General features: G+C 38.7%; 1 protein-coding gene across 1 annotated transcript; it reads right to left on the bottom strand.

Annotated features, from left to right (window-relative positions):
- Window positions 1-9,143: 9,143 nt before the first annotated feature.
- LOC145769349 (D-aspartate oxidase-like) lies at window positions 9,144-18,957 on the bottom strand. Its single transcript, XM_082580960.1, has 5 exons — window positions 18,742-18,957; window positions 17,580-17,758; window positions 11,047-11,266; window positions 10,237-10,376; window positions 9,144-10,050 (listed from the first exon to the last, which is right to left on the bottom strand). The coding sequence occupies exons 1-5, from the start codon at window positions 18,864-18,866 to the stop codon at window positions 9,641-9,643; spliced, it is 1,074 nt and encodes a 357-aa protein (XP_082437086.1). The 5' UTR covers window positions 18,867-18,957; the 3' UTR covers window positions 9,144-9,640.
- Window positions 18,958-21,041: the final 2,084 nt, after the last annotated feature.

Here is a 21,041-nt window from a genome sequence, read left to right as displayed (position 1 = left end):
TCACCCTCAAATCGGGGATTTCCCCAGAAATCACGTTTCAGCTCTTTTTACGTCATTTTTGTGCAATTACATATTTGATTTTTGTATATTTTAACTTAAAAAGCACATACAAATAAGTGAGACAAAATAAACACAAAATAATTTGATTGATGACGTCATTGTAACGTCATCACATATATTTTTTTGCTTTTTTAATCTATTTTGGTCATTTGCTGTTGGTTTTAGTTGGAGTACCGGTTACTAAAACCATGTCACAATTCCTAAAAGTAGTTTCGTCATGATTGCATCTTTTATGACGTCATCATTACATTATTAAAACTAGACAACTTCAAATTCAGGAACCAAAGGTAAGTTTATTCCGAAAAAAGCGATCAAATACTCTCATTATAAGTTTTGCAATTGCTTAAAATTTTACAATTGCAAGCAATAACAATAATTCCAGTACAGTATGACGCAATAACGACGTCATTAAAGGAATAACCAGAAGAGCAGCTACCAGGGGTGAATTTCCCTTTTGGTCATGCCACTTTAAAATTTAAAATAATATATAGGCCTAATTATGATCTACAAATCAAATTAATACACGACCCCAGATGATGCAATGTCAGAGTCTCAACACTGTTAATTCAAGATGAAAAAACTAGCGGTTTTCGATGTTAAATTCCTACCATACGTAATTTGATGTTAAAAAAATTCGTGTACGACAAGTTTTTTCAAGTTACAAGATAGAGTTTAGAAAGTCAAAAGCATTTCTTGAATGATCAGTGTGGATTGGAGATGAAACGTCAATGTGGATTGAAGATAAAACATCAGAGAGGATTGGATATTTTGTGGTCGAATTGCATGTTTTGTACTCGCATGAACAAGGACTTGTGCATTTTATGGATTTTTTCTTACAGGAACATCGAGAGCCACAAGTAGACTGACAAAACGGAACAAGCTGATTTGCATCATTATGTTTCCAACCCCAAGCTAAAGGAGAAGGTAGTTGCTGAACATTTACGAGGCTTGATTTCCGTATTTCAGCTTGATGTATCGCTCTGCGTGTATGTTGCATCAGAGCAGCTGACGTTGGTGGCAGCTTTTCAATAGTGCAACCATTGGTAAACATCATATAACGGCATTCGTCTACATCCGTGATAGTAGGACCATTGCCATAAAGAGCTATTAAATAAGCCACACATTGCGGTAAGATTCAGCATCCAACAATCCCAAGCCTTTTTTTCCGAAGACGAAACAGTATCACAGATTGTTTGTCGTATCCAGGTTTACACCCGGTGGTTGAAGATTTAGATTAAGTAGACGGGAAGGCAAGCAAGCCAATCTTCGTGTCTACCTTCAAGCATGCCTTTAAGTGTCCTGCCAGAGACACAGCCGCATGCTCTTGAGCGGTGTCGAACCGGCGCCCTTTCGATTGCCGTTCCAGAGCTCTCACCACTCGGCTATGCAGCCGACATCACAGATTGTGATAGCATAAAACAAAGGTAAAGAAGCGCAAATCATCGGAGATTGAGGTAAGATGAAACAATATCATGGATTGGAATGAAGCGAGTTTTTTTTCCAATTCCAAATTCAACCCATAGTTTACAGATTTCTAACTTGTCAAAACACGAAATTGCAATAATTACCACATAAGTATCTACTGTTTTGACTATGGCATCGGATTTTCCATGTTTCACGTGGAGAAACATACGGGTGTCTGCCTCTTCGTGATCACATGGGGAAACCTCAGACATGTCCAATGTTTGATTGTTAAGAGCTGTATCTAACGATGTTACAACAATCGTAAACAAGTTTGGATCGACTGAAGTTATCACAGCTTGTTGAACCAGTTGATATAACGCAGTTTTGTTGCAGTCATTTCCCAAAAACTCAGACCAGTTGAGAGGAAGACGAGTATTACTTGTGACAGCCACGTAACATCCCGACCCTGTTTCTTGCAGAAGATAAGCCTCAAATAGCTACTGCCATCACAGAACATGCCAGCAGTGTGATGTCAAGCCGATTATGAAGTAGTGAAAGAATCTGCCTCGAAAACCGATCACTACGTCCTTGATGGAGGGTTCTTGTTGCATCGAGTGCCATTGAAACTGGAGACAGTTATGGGTCTATTGCACAGTCGTATGCAGATTTACCATTCGTCATTATCGCTTAGCAACGGTGGTCTTTGATGGATATGGTGATCCGTCTATCAAAGACAATACCCATCAAAGACGCGGCATGAACGTCCACCCGGTTGTTCACTTTACTGTAGACATCAAGTTCATTGGAAAGAAGGAGCAGTTCTTGCCTCGAGCTTCCAACAAGGAAGGATTAATTTCTGCTCAACTGAGGAATAGAAGCTGCAATGTGATGAACGCTCCAGGTGATGCAGGTGACCTCTACTTCCGCTCCAAAAAGGCTTACGCAACCAAGATACACGACATCAACAAACTTAAAGCAATCATCGGACCAGACATAATTATGCTTACAGCTCCTCTTCATTCATGCATTCACCGGTTGTGATTCAACGTCAAGGATATTTGGTATCGGGAAGAAGACGCTTTCAAGAAACTAGTGAAAAGTCAACCAATAATCAAAGAATGTGCAAATTGCTTTATTCTCCCAATCAGACAGACCACATCATTAAGGATCTTGGAAACAAAGCTATGACCGTTATGTTTGGCAACGATGGCAGTAGTAACCTAGAAACACAGCGATACAATACATTGGTCAAGAAAATTAAAACAGCCAAATCCTTTGTTCACCCTGAACGTTTGCCACCTACATCATCCTTTACCAAATTCCACTGCCTCAGAGTTTACTACCAGATTATGGTCAGGATGGGTAGGCTACTGACGATGATATGGATGCTCTAGACTGTGGATGGAAAGTAGACAATAATCAGATGGTTCCAATCATGAAGGGCATGAAAGCTGCCCCGGACAACCTACTGAAAATGATCACTGCAATTGCGAATCGTGTTTACCTCACTGTAGTTGCCGGAGATATGTGCTACCATACCATGCTCGATGTGGACCATGCCAAACTGGTTCATGTGTCCATACAGCAATCACATAATTACAGACGATGACATCGAGAGTGACAGCGATGAGCATTAGTAATACTTGATGCATTTGCTTTCTTTACGCTGATTATGTCAAGAGTCTACATGACCACATCGTATGAGCTCTTTATGCCTGCTCAGTTAACCCAAATATATATAGAAATCCCTGTGATAGAAATTTACCGGGTTTTTTAATAAACAATACATTGTTATTGTACATTTTTAATTGTTTTGGCAGCCATCTTGGATTGCCATATTGAATTTATAGGCTATCAGATAATTTAACAATTCTGAGAATGGTCTCATTGACTTCACAAGGTATAAAAACCTAGATATAGGGGAAGACGGGACAAAGCGGGACACTTTTCGTAAAAACGTAATTTCAGCAACAGTGATGGTTGGATTTAGTTAATTTCTTTTTTAATCGAAAGCCTTAGTTGGTCAGCATATTTGGTTCGAAGTTCAAGCGGAATCTTTCTACTGTTATAGTACAAATCAAAAAAGAATTTTTTTTTTAAATGTCCCGCTTTGCCCCAGCCGTGGGGCAAAGCGAGACACTTCATTTTTGCATGATTTGGTACTGTTTAGCCGCTTCTCTCAAAGACAACTTCTTGCTTTTCACATCTTCTATTGCATTCTTAATATTGATAGCCTGTCCGTCCATTTACCTATGTCAGTTTTTCTCTTATAGCGATGAACCATTATCAGAATTAAATTGTGTAGGTCTACCGGTACAATATAAATGAATGCTGATAAATATTTTACAATCTTGGAGGCTAAAAGAGGTATAAACAAAAATTCAATTTACAGAAGAACCACAGATACAATCTAGACTTCTAGAGTCTCATGTAGCCCTAATGCACTGTCCCACATTGCCCTAATACAGCAGCTGTCCCACTTTGCCCCAAAGTATAGCCTTTAGAAAATAACATCTCTGCTGAAACCTGTAAAGTTTTAGGTAAAAATTGCTTTTGTTACCAACAAATACTGTCTCAATGTCTAAGATAAAAACAAAGCTACCAACAAATTCGCTTATGCTAACGAATGCGGTAGCTACTTTTCCATCTCTTTCTTATAACAAACCATGCCAAAACACATTTTACTTCCTCACGACACGCGTTGTGCTCTGCCAGTCGCCATTTTTTCACACCAAATACAGTTTATAGTTGCCTAACTAGTGCTTCCGGTTAGAGAGAGCCAAAGAATACAAAACGTGAGAAATCGCGATGTCCCGCATTGCCCTGCGTCCCGCTTTGCCTTGTCTTCCCCTAGACACCAAAACTACACGTTTTGGTCATATGATAACCTAGTTATGGTCAATTTACTGTTATTTTAATGGTTTGGCGGCCATCTTGGTTTGCCATATTGAATTTATAAGCTATCAGATAATTCAAGAATTCTGAGAATAGTCTCATTGACTTCACAGGGTATAAAAACCTAGATATAGACACCAAAACTACATGTTTTGGTCATATGATGACCTAGTTATGGTCAATTTACTATGTTATTTTAATGGTTTAGCGGCCATCTTGGATTGCCATATTGAATTTATAGGTTATCAGATGATTTAACAATTCTGAGAATGGTTTCATTGACTTTACAGGGTATAAAAACCTAGATACAGACAACAAAACTACATGCTTTGGTCATAGGATGACCGAGTTATGGTCAATTTACTGTTATTTTAATGGTTTGGCGGCCATCTTGGATGGCCATATTGAATTTATAGGCTATCAGATAATTCAACAATTCTGAGAATAGTCTCATTGACTTCACAGGGTATAAAAACCTAGATATAGACATCAAAACTACATGTTTTGGTCATATGATGACCTAGTTATGGTCAATTTACTATGTTATTTTAATGGTTTAGCGGCCATCTTGGATTGCCATATTGAATTTATAGGCTATCAGATAATTTAACAATTCTGAGAATGGTTTCATTGACTTTACAGGGTATAAAAACCTAGATACAGACACCAAAACTACATGCTTTGGTCATAGGATGACCGAGTTATGGTCAATTTACTGTTATTTTAATGGTTTGGCGGCCATCTTGGATGGCCATATTGAATTTATAGACTATCAGATAATTCAACAATTCTGAGAATAGTCTCATTGACTTCACAGGGTATAAAAACCTAGATATAGACACCAAAACTACATGTTTTGGTCATATGATGACCGAGTTATGGTCAATTTAGCCTACTGTTTTGTTCAATGGTTTGGCGGCCATCTTGGAAGCTATCTTGAAAATAACCACTTTCCGGAAGTTGGATTCCTTAAGATATTGAATATGTTAGTACTGACACTCAATACTAATCAAATCAGTTGAAAAACCATTGGTAACTTATTGTAACCAAAAAAGTAACACCAACAACAAACAAGCGACTACAATAAGAAAAAAAGAAGCAAAAAATTAATACATGACGTCACAATGACGTCATTAATAACATAATTTTGTGTCATTTTTATCTCGTGTATTTTGTAGTGGCAGTCAGTCTAAATGTAAAAAAATAACGTATCTAATTGCATAAAAATGGGCGTAAAAAGTGCTCAAAATTGACTGGGGGGAATCCCCGATTTGGGGGTGATCACGTGACCCAAAAAGTTGCGGCACCCACTAAAATTGAAGTTAGATTCATCAACTGCAAAAAAATGCAAAAAAACAACGTGTAACACATTTAGCCTAAAGATGCTCATTTTTGCCCCTAAGGGCCTGCACTACAATACAAATTACTAGGATAAAAGACGGAAATTTCGTCTAGTTGGTAAGCACAAGCAAAACAGACCAACCTTTCCAACGACCATTCTAAAATGACGAAACTGAGTTGAGATATTTCAAATGCACATAACCCGCTTCTGTGACGTAACAGTGATAAACATTGTGAACCAATTCGCACAGCTGTTGAAAAGGATTGTGCAATGTTTTAGAGGTCTTACGAAGTATGTTGCAATCTCGGGTCATTTTTTAGCAATTTCCATGACGTAAGACACCAGGTTCAGTAGACCATAACGGTTTTATATTACGTTTGATTTGGGGAACGATTGTCCGTAACAGCGGTTAGTATATTCTTGCCCGGCAAAAGCAGATTTAAATTATTAAGGGCTTCGAAAATGTCCACGAAATAGGCCAATTTGACGATGCTAAATTCCGAAGTGTGCTTGTACAATGTACAACTTCCGCCGACGACGATTGGTGAAAGCACTCGTTACTTACAATCTTCATTTTTTTAAAAGAGTCTTTCTTGCATTGGAAATAAGCTAAAGGTTTACTTTGGTGGTCAATGTGTTTTTTTCAAGATGACTCTGCGAACGAGTTGGTCTCAAAGAGTCGTTGCTCAAATTTTAAAAACATGCGACGCATTGTTGTACAACTTGGCCATTTACTATGGCATCTATAAAGCCAAACTTCAGATAATAATAACTTTCTTTTTTACCCACTCATTTTATGTCAATAGAACTGATTAATTAAAAATAAACCTAATTAAATCAATGCTAAAATTAAAAAAATAGTTTACGCATGGTATATTGTAGAGTTGGGGATAACCTACTGTTGTACTTCTAGCTCTATCACTTGTTGGTCAGTCATTGCCATTATTATTACAACTAAAGCTCGAGGCTGCTGTGTCAGAAACCCGTAGTGTTACGAGAGGGTGTCGCGCAAACATTTAGCAACGTCTAAAACATCACAAAGACTGCGAGATGTGACAACACGCTCTACAAACACTGTGCCTTAGTAACACAAACTTTCATCTTCAACAATCGACTGTCCAGCGTAGTTGTGAAGAAATTTTTAGTCATAATTCATGCAGAGTTTTTCAATTTCTTGCGCCCCCCTTGTGAGCGTCACACGCCCCCCAAGGGGGGCGCGCCCCTAGTTTAAGAACCACTGGTTTATAGGCTATCATTCCTTAACTTTCCTACAATTCTCTATGACTCAGATCTTTTTTCTAACTAAAATCAAGATCACGAGGAACATCTTCTTTTCTCATAAGTCAGCCATCAACAATACCGGGCCACCCGGCCCTAACTTTGGTTCTATCATGGCCATCTGGAGATGTGGCCTGATTTGTCACATTTTGCAGATTTTGATTACAGCTACTGCTAGTGCTTGACTGACATGTTTTGAGATGTTTTTACTTTTTGCGGTTTCCTAATGACATAAAACTTTTTTTTGCCTTGGGGAAGCAATAGCAAATGAGAAAAAGTAAGTTGAAAAACCCAAAATCAGACTGCTATTAAAAATTAACAGTCTGACTAAAATCTTCGAAATCAAATTTTCTTTGTTTTTCAACATGTGAGGATGTTAAAACCTATTGTTTCATCTGAGGAAAACAGTAAAGAAAGCGTAAAAAACTAATTTTTAGAATAATTTATTTAAACCTTTGCCCAAAGTTAGAAAAACCTGGAAATTTCTGCAAAATGTGACAAATCAGGCCGTATCTTTAGGTGGCCATGGTTCTATGTAATGCAAAACGGTCGTTAGTGCTGCCTCGAATCATTGGCGTTTGATTATCACAGCTGGTAGTTACATCAAACATAGTTGTGACAAAACCATCTTTGAAGATGCATAGGAGTGATAGACTTTCAATAAATTACGTTTGTGACCTACACAATAGCTCATTCTAGAGTACCGTAATGATAGGCTACAAGAACTACATACCGGTCTACAAATAAGAATGGCACGGAAGGGCATCATGTAATCTACTGTGATGTAGAATGTTGTGTGTGAATATTATTTTGAGGCAAAAATGAAAGATTGTAATTAGGCTAAAAGCAAATAGCAGAAATTGTTATATTGAAAAATGTGCAGTAACTCACATGACTTTAAAAGGGCACCATTGCCCCCCCATCCAGAGAAAATTTGAGGGCAGGGGGGCGATCAGGGGGGACGACATAGAAAGATTCTTCCTAAAACGCTGATTTTTCTTGACTATAATTTTCATTATTTGCGCATCGTTTAAACCAGATTTGGTAATGTTTGGAGCATATTATGTTTGAAACATGTGTTTGGATCATAGCCTACGCACCTCCATAGCAAATCACCACCAGTCTCTTCTGATGTAATGAAAGGTAGGCAACATTTCACCTCACACTTCCTACACAGGAATACTGTAAGTTGGTTAGTCAACTGTGCAATGTGTCTACTAGTGATGCAAGCCGCGCCGTGCCGCGCCGCGTGCGCGGCCGCTTATGACTTTTTCGCCGCGTGCCGCGCCGCGCCGCGTGGAAAGTTGAAATGAAAAGCCGTGCCGCGCCGCTTGCCGCGTAAACTTTCAAGAAATTAAACTTTCGTGAACTTTCAACTTTTTAAGAAAACCAGTTATGAAACTTCAAATTTAAACTGGAAACACGGATCAGTTTTTTTTTCGGAAACCTTAAGCTGGAAAGCTCAAAGCTATGCAAATGGCTTGCAGTTGACAGGGTTTTTGGGTCTGGCTTGTGAGGAAGCTGTACGAGTGTTTTTGGTTAATAGCCTAGCTGATAAGCTCAGTTATCAGGCTATAGGCCTAGCGCAACTACCGCATTAGTTACTGTAACAGTTAGCCTAGTGAGTTCAGGCTATAAGTTTTACTCTTGACATCTTGTCTGTCTGTGTAGGCCTATTATGTAGTTCATACAGCCACTGACATTAAAATTGCATTATTGCTTACAAAAACTGTTCAAAAGTCCTGATACTGGATCCAGGAACATTCTATTTGAAAAAGCATGATGTCTTAGAACTTAGATGCATTGCTGGTAAGAGAATATGATCTGGTTAGCCTAGTCATTATAGTGCACAACTGTACCGGTAGGTTACCGGTACCAGTTATATGCCCTGGGTGCTTTTTGCCACTATTGACTTTCTAAAAAATAACGCGTAAAACATTTTTTGAAAATTTTGTAATTTGCGGTGTGCGGTGCGGTGCAGTGTTAAAGTTCCAGATAAATTGCGGTGTGCGGTGCGGTGTGCGGATAGGTGATTCAGTTGCGGTGCGGTGTGCGGATAAAAATTTTGGGTTTGCTGCATCTCTAGTGTCTACGTCTGAATAAGCTATAGCATTTCAACAGTTTTTGAAGTGCATATGAAAAATATTATTTCTTTAATGGGCCTATCCACAGATGCAAAACACGGGCGCTTTATTTCACTGATTAAATTAAAGGAAACGTGATTGAGCGAGAAAAGTTACAAAATTTACATGTTTGTTTATCCGCTTTGAGGGACAAGTGTTCCTCCCCCTAGATCTGCTGTAGACTATAGAGTTAAATTATTCGCTAAACAGTAAACATTCTAACTTTTGTAGAGCTTTCAATATAGAAACCACAGCAGCAGCCTATATTAATAACTTAACTCTTCAGTAATTCGTCAAATCACAACAAAAATTCTTGATTAAAACATAGGCTACAGCAAAGCATAACATCAATAAATTAAAATGACTTAGGCCTACTTTTTGACATTGGCTACGGTAGCCTACTGCAACTTAAATAGGCTAATATTGCAATTACATAAAAATCTCGTTAGGCCTTACGGCAGCCTAGCTGCGGAATGTGTAGGCTAGACATGTACAGTTGTACACCTAGGAATTCATGGTGTATTGAGTTGGACTAGGCCTACAGTTTAGGTTTTTGTAACAAAACCGTGTCCGCTAATTCAGTGACTGTCATTGCGCAGCCCCAAAACTGCGCAATACCGCGCGGTCCGTGACCGTAGTTATGAATGATAGGGGTTGGTTTGCTGCAGCAACCACACTTTTTAGTTTCCAATTCCACACGAGGCCCTCCGATTCTGCCCGGCCGGATACCGACGTCAATTTTTCGGATGTGAGCTTTCTTTACTTTGGGACATAAAACCTCGATTCGTCGCAAAATATCTTTGGTATCGTCGGGGTCAACTTCTCGATCGCTTCTGCCGATCTGGTATACACTCCCTGCCACCACTTCATTGCATCTCGGAACTAGAAAAGTGTGATTAGCTATGTACATCCGGGTAACTTGTGGAGCTTCCAACGACAAATATTGACCTGAAAAATCAAAAAGTTCTTTACTCAGCTGGCAAACCTCAAGGTTTTACATTGTTGTCAAATTGCTGGTCAATGCAAAAAGGAACGATTTGCAAGCTGTTTAGGTCCATTCTTAAGCCAGTGATGAGCTGCAAGTAGACTCACTGTCATTTATAAAATAAAAAAATTATTGTAGCTTTCATCTACCTCTGATTGGAACAAGAAATTGATCATCTGCCAGTTCTTTGGAGCCCAGTCCCGAACAATTCACTATCAGGTCACATGACTCAACGTCAGTCAGCCCTGATAACTGTTTGGTGACGAAATGAACTCTCTTCTTGCCATCTCTGCGTATGACATAAGCAAATGGAGACTAGTGTTTAACTACAGGCCTACATATGACCTGGATCTACTTTGCAGAGATAACCAATCACTGGCATAGCTGTTACCAAAAAAAAAACCTAGTCTACCGCAGATTTTTTAGATATTTGGGCAGATTTATATTCCACTTAGTCTACATACAATTAATGCCCGTTGCTTTGACTTTTGTACTATTATTCTGCGACGCTTCAATGGCCGGACCGTGGGAACTGGAAACAACGTCTCACTTGAACCGATTCGCAATGCAAAGAAATTGCAGCCTTCCGAATTATTGGATACAGACACAGTAACATTGACAAGGAGCTCCAGGAGATACTTTTGGACCCGGGATAACTTCAGAGGTCCGGGAACTTGAAGAAACCACCTTGTATTTGCTGGATATACTGCGTTTTTCTTAGAAGTGACCGGTGGACCGTATTGGTATCAGGCCCAAATTACCCTCTCAACAAGCCTGTACAGACAGCTTTACTTTACAGTTCGCTCACTAGAGTTCAGATGTCTAAAGTTGAGATAGTAAACAGGAGGCTACCAAGGAACCCCCACAAAGCATCTATAAGACAACTAATGCAATACGGTACATTAAGAGTAGGCTAAAAAACGAATTTGCAAACTTAATTTGTTGGGTAAGTAACATACCTGTGACGTAGCGATGATAACTTTTGCGTCAACCAAGATAAGTGACGTCCTGTATCTATGATGTAATAATAACCAATATCTATATGAAGAGTCTCCTTTCTCACTGCTTCATCTCCAAACAGAATTTGCAAGTTCTCCTCACTTAATTCAATGTCTAGGTTTTGTCTTTCCATTTCTGTCGCTTCGCGTAGACCAATCGCAGTTTTGATCAAAAGTGAAGCTGCAGAAACAAAGACTTAAAATCTAAGCCTGATGCAAGGAACGAAGATGTAGTAGGTCTTACAAAGCTGATACAACGCCATGGCTAAGATGCATAATGCGGCGGTGCGAATGCAGTGTAGAGCAGAGGTCACCAACCTTTTTTGCATGCGGGCTACTTTGGCACTAAGGAGAGCTGTGGCGGGCCGCACTAATAAAATGTCACGTAAGTTGACCCTTATACTAGAAACGCATTTTGTACCCAGTATCCAGCGTTACATGTTGTTTATATTTATGTTAGAATACCGCAGCAACAAAATTAATCGAACAAAGCTACTGCCAGGCCAAGCTCCTTTTACAACACTTGACTTTTTTAACAATGCCTAATAAACGAGGCCACTTGTTTTGCGCCCCACTTATAGCGAGGCGAGCGGTTTTATCAGAATATTCATCGCCAAGCAAGAGTGGTGTTGTCACTTCGCTTTACAAAAGATATCTTGCAATTAACAATTTCAGTAAACAAGGAAATGTTTGACACATCGCAATACAGGCAACAATAGTGACCTGCAAACATATCAGCGAAAAATGGGCTCCAATAACAGGGAGAAAGAAACCAGGCACCATGAAACAAACGCTTGTGGAAATCACCAAAAAAACGTTTCTTTCTTAACTCATGAACAGTGTTCCTTCTAAAAAAGCAATGAGTTGGTTTGATTATAGACAACTGTCACTTTGCGGTGCTTATCAGCATGGCAAGAATTGTTGATTAACAACATTTTGCAGTACTAAGCTAAATATTTTCGTATTATTACAACCAGAAAAAGTCTTTAAATTTATATATAATATTTTGCAAATTTATTATAAATTGAGTTGGCACACCGACCTATTTCGCCAATAAAAACTTGCGACAAGGGAACACTGCTCGTGAAACACAATAACAGTGAATCGCACACTAGTGTTTACAGGACATTTGCAAACTTAAAGTAAACAACCCTATGCTAACAGACATTTTCGAAATTCGAAAACTTTTTAATCGTTTTGGAACGCTTTAATCAACCACGGGGACAATCAGGCCCGGATTTAAGGAGGGGCAGAGGATGTAGGTGCCCTAGGCCCCCCGACTTTTGAAGGGCCCTCCTACGTAAAAAAAATGTGATTTTGTATTATTATTTTTTCTTTCAGCCTTTGAAGTTTCCGCAAAATACTGTGCAGTGCTGGATTAATGCTCCTGTAGACGTAGTGGTGATTTTTCGCGCCGTAGGCGCAAAATTTTTTTTGTACGGGGGGCCTCTTTTCTAAAAGTGCCCCGGGCCCCCCATCAGCTAAATCCGGCCCTGGGAACAATGTGGCTGGACATCGCATTGGAATAACTTTAAGCGACTCTCACCTAGAACTACAATCTGTTTGGTCGGTCGGAGGAATCGTATGCAAAGCGAAAATATGCTTCTTGGAAAGTATTTCTTGCCTTCATGCTTTTTAAGTTCTCTAGAAAAGTACTTTTGGTTATACTTGTACGCTGATACCTTCCGCGGGCCGCACATAACAACGGGGCGGGCCGCATGCGGCCCGCGGGCCGCCAGTTGGTGACCCCTGGTGTAGAGGAACAAACTGCTCTCATGTCAGTCTTCCAATGTCCGTGATTGCAAAAAAGGTTCAGTTCAACTCAGTCTGCGCCAGGAGCGGATCCAGCGTATTAAACGGGGCGGTTTAAACAAAAGAACAATTATATATGTGTAAGGGTACATTAATCAAACCTTGCCAATACACCATGAATAAAGTTACTTTTCTGTGGTTTAAGAAGAGGGGAAATGCCCCAATCCCTGGATCCGCCGCTGCTTTGTGCTCATTTTGCACAATTACAGCAAAAAACAAATGCCAAATATAGCAGTGATCTAGAAAGGGTAAAAGCAACAAAATGCAAATACATTGCAACGTGCTTAATGCTGAAATAGGATAATAAAGTTTGAAATTTGGCAACAACCAGAAGTCTAATGTTCCTCAAATTGACATTCGCAAGTTTGCCGCAAAATTTTAGTGATTTAAATGCTGCATGCCCAGGGCAAAGCTGCAAAGTATCATATTTGTTTAGAACAAAGGTGATGAACCTGGGGCCCGCATACGGCCAGTCAAAGAATTTTGAGCGGCCCGCAAAATAATTTGAAAAAAGTAAAAAACTTTTGAAAAATCCCACTAAGCAAAAAAATGTAATGCTTCAATGTTATGTTTTAATATTTCATGCTTCAATGCTGCATTATATAGCTTCATCTGCTGTATATGATTCGCATGGTCTTTTGTTTGTTGTTTGAAAAAGAAATTTGATTAACTAATTTGTTGTTTCGGAGCATAATGGTCGAAACATTTAGTCAACTTGAGCAAAAAGGATAGAGTCAAAAAAAGAAGAAATTATACTCATATGAAAGCAAACGCTTCGAAAACTAAACTGTTGTCATTATCAGTGCAAGTGCGTACTGTTGCTCTATTCTTTTTGCTCAAGTTGATTTGTTTTTATTTTTTGCTGTTGTATGTTTCGATTCTGCGTAAGATAATTTCAACTGTGTGGGTTTTATTACTTTGATCTGCCGTTTGTTACTTTCAATGAATAATATCTTGAGACGCTTCTAAAAGGTTTCATAGTAGGTTACGATTAAAAAGTTGTGTGGCCCGATAACTCATGTGTAATTGACAAAGTGGCCCGCGACCGCAAAAAGGTTCGTCACCCCTGGTTTAGAAGGAAGCATTTACTTTCGTGATACAGTAGGCAATGATGAACAGCCGACAATTAACTGCGTAGCCTAAATCACTTCATCATCGGACCATTTACGACTCCAGCCATTTATCTACACTCTAAAAGTTTTCGTATAATTTCTCATAATATTATATGATACGTATCATTAATAAACTAATCATTTACGTTTTTGATTCTACCAGACTGTTACTCGAGGAATCCGATTTTTCAAAGAGACGCTCAGTGAAAATAGAGTTTACCCAAACAATCAGCAAGCTTGGCGAGTAGGGGAGAGTGGGGTTAGTTGGAAGGCGAGGTTAGTTAAAAAGTGGTCATTTTTTTAACTCTCGATAACTTTTTTAAATATTTACTGCCAACATGTAAAGTAGTTTATAAAAACACATAATCCATGTTAGTTTCGATTTGTTGAGTCAAGGTATACCTATTTGGCTGACAATTTTCTATTTTCTTACTTTCGAAGTAAAATTTTTGGCGTATTGAAGAACATCTTATGCGTCGATATCGTTAAAGATAGGCAGAAGTTTTTTGGTGTGTGTCAGCTGTAGGTGTTCTACAACACTAAGAAATAAACAAATTTTAGTCCAACGCACCATACTTCAATATTTTAGGAAAATAGTTTGTCATATGCTAATGGGGCTAGTTGGAAAATAGTGGGTGGGGTTAGTTGGACAATGTTTTGATAACGGTATGACTATGTAGTATGATACGAGTATATCGTCGTGGTATGATAATAAGTAGTATAAGCTCCAATGTACTTGTTTTAAGCAGACATACATTGTAAAATTTTAATTTGAATAACTTGGAAAGTGCTATATATGCGGCATCACAAGTTTTAACAATGCGTTTATTAAAAAATGTTTTTACGATGATTTGATGTAGAATTCATTGCATTTTGATTTTAAAGCAAGTTAACATATTTGCTTACAACCCCATGTAAATGTTTATTGGTTGAAAAAATAGTATCCAGTTCATTGGTGGGCATTAAACTGACGTTTTTCAACTAACCCCAGGCATGGGGTTAGTTGAAAAATCAATTGTATGTTTGTTTATTTTAAATTTTTATTAAAAGCTTAATTGACTCAATACTTATTTTTGGTTGTATGATAGAGGACACCATAGGTGATAATTTAAGCCGCTTCAAGTTGTCAGGTTATGCACCAATTGTTTTAAATTTTACTTTAAAAAAAAATCTTTCCGACTAGCCCCACTCTCCCCTAAGTCGTTGGCAGTAATAGGAAAGAGGCAGATGTCTAAAATCAAAGTGCCTCTAAAAAAGTCTAAACCAGTTACTCAATAGGCTAGTACAGTATAGTGACAATAACTTCTTGCAATGAAGATTCAGGTAGACAGGAGATCCTATTCCTATCTACCTTCACCATCATTTAGATTGCAATAAAAGTAAATGTTTTACTGGCATGCAGTGACTAAAATACAATTAACTTTAAGTATCTTTTATTATGTAGCCTACAGTTTGTTTAACTTAACAGCTTCAAAGAAAAAATATGCGAAAAGGTTTGGCCTATTTCAAAAAAACCAATAACGTAGTAAATCAATGTGACGCAGTAGATTCTTAAAATGTTTGGCCATAGTCCAAAAAAGTTTGAAAACTCCCTACTACGTCGTGAATGCAATCTCTTTCTCTGACTTGTTGATGAGTTCGTTTCGCCTTTTCATTTGTAGGGGAAGGTGGGGTTAGTTGAGTCAGTGGGTTAGTTGAGTCACCATTGTTTTCTGACTAACCAAGCATGACTTCGTGAAGATTAATTGCTAGAAACAATAAGCATTATGGGTAACTGCGTCCATCTTGCTTTAGCAGCCGTGCAAGTTATACAGGTTACACAGTCAGCAAAATGCCATTTTTTTGACTAAAAAGTAAATATTTTCAGCTCAAAGTCGATTGGGATGCTGAAGCTATGCTAGGCGTAAGCGAACATAGCGTCAAAGTTTCATATATTTTATAGCTATCTTAAGCACAGTACATTTGTGTAAGACCGATAAAGCTTTACGTATAGATAATATGTTCAATAATTGTCACGGGGAAGGATTGGGGTTGGTTGAGTCAATAGCTGCAGGGCTAGTTGAGGCAGTGACTCAACTAACCCTACCTCAAGTTGCAGGCTGCTGAAATCTTACTTTTGAATTTGAATTGCTCAACGCGCATTATTAAATCAGTTACTTGGACAAAATGAGCTATTATTTGATTAAAATTGTCCATTAGGCCTACTTTTCTGTTTAGTTTTACACCCTAACACATCTCATAAATTACAGACTTTGGACAGGGCTGTGTATGGCCTGTTTAAGGCCTACTACAACAGAGCATTGAGTTCCTGGCAAATAAATAATCCTGGAAAGGTTTGTAGTATATATGATGTGGCTGGCATTACAAACCAAGCCTATGAAAATGCCTTTTCCCACAAAAATATTGCTGCCGGTTTTGAGACAACAGGGATATATCCTGTGTACAGAGACATTTTCACTGACATAGATTTTGCTCCATCAGAAAAGACCAACCGACCTTTAGAGTTACGTGTTGGGATTCAAGCTGAAGTGCTTCAGAAATCAATGAACTCGCGGATCAGTTGTCCGCAACCTTCGAAACACCCAACATTAGTGCTGCACATCAGGCTTGTTCCAGCGTAACTCCTGCTCGAAATTCAGCTAGTTCAGAGACCACTTATGTGTCTTCAATGGAAATACTTCCAATTTTGCCAAATTTGGTTTGCGAAGCAATACAATGTGGCCCGCGGGAGAAGCATGAAAAGTATTAGATTTCACGTCACTTTCGATAGAATGTGTGAAATTTGGGTCTAGGAGGTATGAAGACTTTTTTTTTAGAGAAATGGCATGAAGTAGGGCGAAATCGAGGGAAATTAGGGCCTGGTTACGGTGAAGACCTATTTTTATTTTCTTAGAGAAACGACATAAAGTTAAGTCGGGTAAAATAACCGAGAAACATTTGGGTCTGGTTGCAGTGAAGACTCTTTTTTCAGAAAAAGACTGTGGAAAGGGGGGAATTTGGGGTCATGTGGCCCGCCTGGTATTGTTAATAATTCTTGTGGCCCACAGTACAAAGTAGGTTATTTCCCACTCCTGAATACAATAAACGTTCATTGAGGGTATAGATCAGAGGTGCCAGATGGGGGAGGTGCCTAATATAGACCCAAAAAGTTATGCATCTCATGAATGTCATTGCGTCTCAACTAACCCCACCCACTGACTCAACTAACCCTGCCTGCGGGGTTGGTTGAGTCAAACGGTGCTGTATGTTTGAGGTAATAAAAATGGCAATTAAACATGAGATAGCATTTTGATAAATGGGTAGTAGCAAGCATACTTCATTACCTTTGTTTTACTTAGAGTTTCATAGGTGTATCTACAATAGATAAAAAAATATAAGGGAAAATCTGAAACATGACTCAACTAACCCCACCTTCCCCTAGTTGAACTCGGCTACTCAACACTTCCCAGCCAAAACATCAGATCCATTGTTGGCCTACATTAATTCAAGATTTGCAGACAATTGTCTAAAAGGACTAGGCAAATTGTCTTGCCAAATGCAGCATGTTTTTCCTTCAATCTTTCTTCTTACCTCCTCTGTTTGTTTTGCTTGAAAGAAGAACTGATTCCCTGAGTTTTATTCCAGCTTTCTCCGCTTCCACCCTCTTCATCTTCCGGCAGTACTCCACTGTTTTTAATACATTATCCAACACTGAAGAATTATCCGTAATGTCAAAAACTCGTAAAATGACAATGCCGAATCCATGATCACTGTAATGTAATAACAGGGTTCAACAGGGCCAGATTTAGCAGTAGGCAGAGTAGGCAGTTGCCTAGGGCGGCAAATTATTGGGGGCGGCAAAATATACCAATATATTACATTGATAATACTGTACGTGAATATAATAATTCACAACAGATATATAGGAATTAATAAATATGTTATCACATCACACACATTTATAAGCAGTGCGGCAAGTCATGTATGGCAAGTCATCGCCCCTAGAGTACTTCATGTTTGATTGGTTTTCAACAATATGTGCTGCTTAGCGCTTCTTTTATTTATCTGTCTCGCTTAGTAGGCTATGGAGGACTGGGGTTTGTCTGTGCAATTTTTATTAATCTTTGTTCGGTTTGTTTCACTGTTAGTAAATTTAAAGAACCCTAGTAGCCAATGTTAGGTTGATGGAAAAGTTGCAGGTTATTTTTTGTACTTGCCTTGATGCTTAAAGTATGTAAACCATGAATGATCTCACATTTTTGAAGATTAACTCATCTTTACTTGTTTCTACAGACTTTGAAGAAATTATTGATTTGTTTGCAAGAGAAAAAGCCCGCAGGAAGCGATTTTAAACAATTAGTTCATTATACAATGACATTCATTGATGTATTCAAATAAACAGTGCAAATAACTTTTTTGTAAGGAATTGAAAATATAAATCGTAGCGCACCATCGAAAATTTTTTTTGGGGGGCGGCACTTTTCGTATCTGCCTAGGGCAGCGCTCAGGCTTAATCCGGTCCTGGGGTTCAATAAGTAATATTATAGGCTACACTTATAAAGGATACCACAATTTGTTTGAAAATCAACCTTAGAAAGTGAAGCAAAACCTAAGGACTTTCGTAGTGTTTATAGAAAACGTCGGCTAAGTGGTTTCTTGTTTTCAGTATAGCTGTATTTCTCTTCTAAAAAGGTTTTTGATAATTGCGCTAATTTCTCTTCAATATAATAATTCATTAGTGAGCTAGACTTACCTTGTGGTGTTTGGAGACCATTCAGATGATGTTATTGTGATGTCACTGTCTTCGAAGCGTTCTGACAGACACATTGCTGTTCCCAGACCACTTATACCACCTCCCACAATATTTATCCTGTTCATTTTTTATTTTTAAAAATTCCTCAGAAAAGAAATCATTGTTCATCTTAAAGCTTTGTCTCAGTTTCAATAGTCTTTTGCTGCCTTATGTCTGTTGTGAGATTTAGTTTTTTATTATGATAGTTTTTTTCGTTTGGATTATACCTGTACAGAAGGCCTACTACCCCAGACAGCAAATTTGTCGTTTTTTACATTGATTCAACGTCTACAGACGTTGCAATCATAATTTGCTGTCTGGGATTCTCACGACGGATGAAATAAAAATCTTTCTCGTATATGCAATTGCTAATCTGCTGTGATGCAAAAGTCACAGATCTAGCACAATGATTTTCAACTTCTTTTGATAAAGCACCACTTGGAAGTTGGTCATAAAGTCACCGCATGGAGCTTATTTAAGAGCTGAAACAACTCTGAGCAGGTCTGGACTAACAGCAATCTACCCAATCTTAGGGTTAACTCGAAATTTCAAAATGTGACTTGACTACAGTAGCCTAGGCTAGATTTTATACTCTAATAATCTTCAATTTTACTCATCAGTTTTCAGCTTAGCTTTTGAGTTTTTCAAGCGATGTTGCAACAATAGTAGGCTACAATTTTTATAGGCCTAGTTAGGCCATTACCTTACCCCTATCTCATGTTGCAAGCACGCCCTAAAATTTTCTTTTATCCTTTTCTTGTCCTCTGATCTATAACTTATGTTTGATCTTCACAAGCAGTAAGCCGAATAACTCATTTAGCTAAAAAGCCGCAGCAGTGAGCTGACATAGGCACCAACTACCAACTGACGTGTACAATTACATAAATTGACCTTGTGAAAGGATTCATCGCGTTTGCAAAGCAAACAAGAAAAAGGTAGCATAAGCATAATACTGCAATCGGCGTTTGCTGGTTGCTCAAAGTGATAAAGTCGTCGGCTGCATTGGCGAGTGGTGTGAGCCCTGAAACGACGTTCGAAAGGACGCTGGTTCGACACCGCTCAAGAGCATGTAGCTTTGTCTTTGGTAAGACACTTAAAGGCATGCCTGAAGGTGGTCATTAAGATTGGCTTCCTTGCCTTACCGTCCGCTTAATCTAAATCTTCAATCACCGGGCATAAGTCTGGATACGACAAACAAAACGTGATAAAAGGGTGTCAAGATTTTCACACTTAGCATAGGTTCTGTGTTTGATCTAATCAAAACATAGGCCGACGTAAAATGACGTTTTATGTCGTACTGCAATCTAACTTAATGCTTCAAGTGACCCCACCAATGGAGATCCTTGCGGCACGGAAGCACAAATTCCTTGAATATGGTGACGCGCGATTCCACAGCCAAGTCGTCTTGGTCTACTGTCTGCCAGCGATGACATCTTAGCCAAAGCGCGACCTTTGTCATGTAATGCCTGATTACTAGGGCAATTTTTTATCACTAAAGTTACTTTTTTTTTAGTTGTAGGCTACCAATTAACAAAGGAAATGTAGAACCAAAATTTCATGATTGTAAACTGTGGTGTTAATATTTAAGAAGTTATAAAGTTACTAAGTCACTTTTTGTGTTTTTAGGTTACTTTTCATTTGTTAGGTCACTTTATTTTGCATACTTTTTTGCCTAATTTCCCTATTCATTAACTATATTTAACCAATTCTTTTCCCTGCAACAGCTAAAGTGTTTGATTGACAGAAACTTCCTTCCAGAGAATGTAAAACATTGCATAGGCTAACTGCAGACAGTGCACCGTTTCGACCTTCCCGTCTCCTCAGTGCAGTAGGTACACTGGTATGGCCATGGAGATTGGTCACAGCGGAAAACCATAATATCTCCGTGGGAAAGTTGTACAGTAGAATTCGCCTATAGCATGCCTATAGTGACACCTGAAGGGACCGCGGAAAAAGTGTCACTATAAGCGAAGTGTCACTATAGACGAATGATGACGTCGTTGATAACGTCACTTGTGCAGTATCTGCGCATGCGCATCCCATGTTGGTTTAATTCAAACCCAGTCATCAAATCAATCCTTTATGGTTCAACCTCTGCATACGTTAAATCGATGTAAAAAGATGGATTTGCTGTCTGGGAACTGGCGAATGCTGATAAGGACAAAATATGATTCCAACTTGAACTGGAAATACACCGTAAAGTGTCCTTATACGAAATTTTTGAGCCCAAGGGACAGAAATGCGGTGTCACCAGTGATGTA

This window comes from Aplidium turbinatum, chromosome 4 (assembly GCF_918807975.1).
Source record: "Aplidium turbinatum chromosome 4, kaAplTurb1.1, whole genome shotgun sequence".
NCBI classification, from domain to species: Eukaryota; Metazoa; Chordata; class Ascidiacea; order Aplousobranchia; family Polyclinidae; genus Aplidium; species Aplidium turbinatum.
This window is presented reverse-complemented; position numbering and strand designations above follow the sequence as displayed.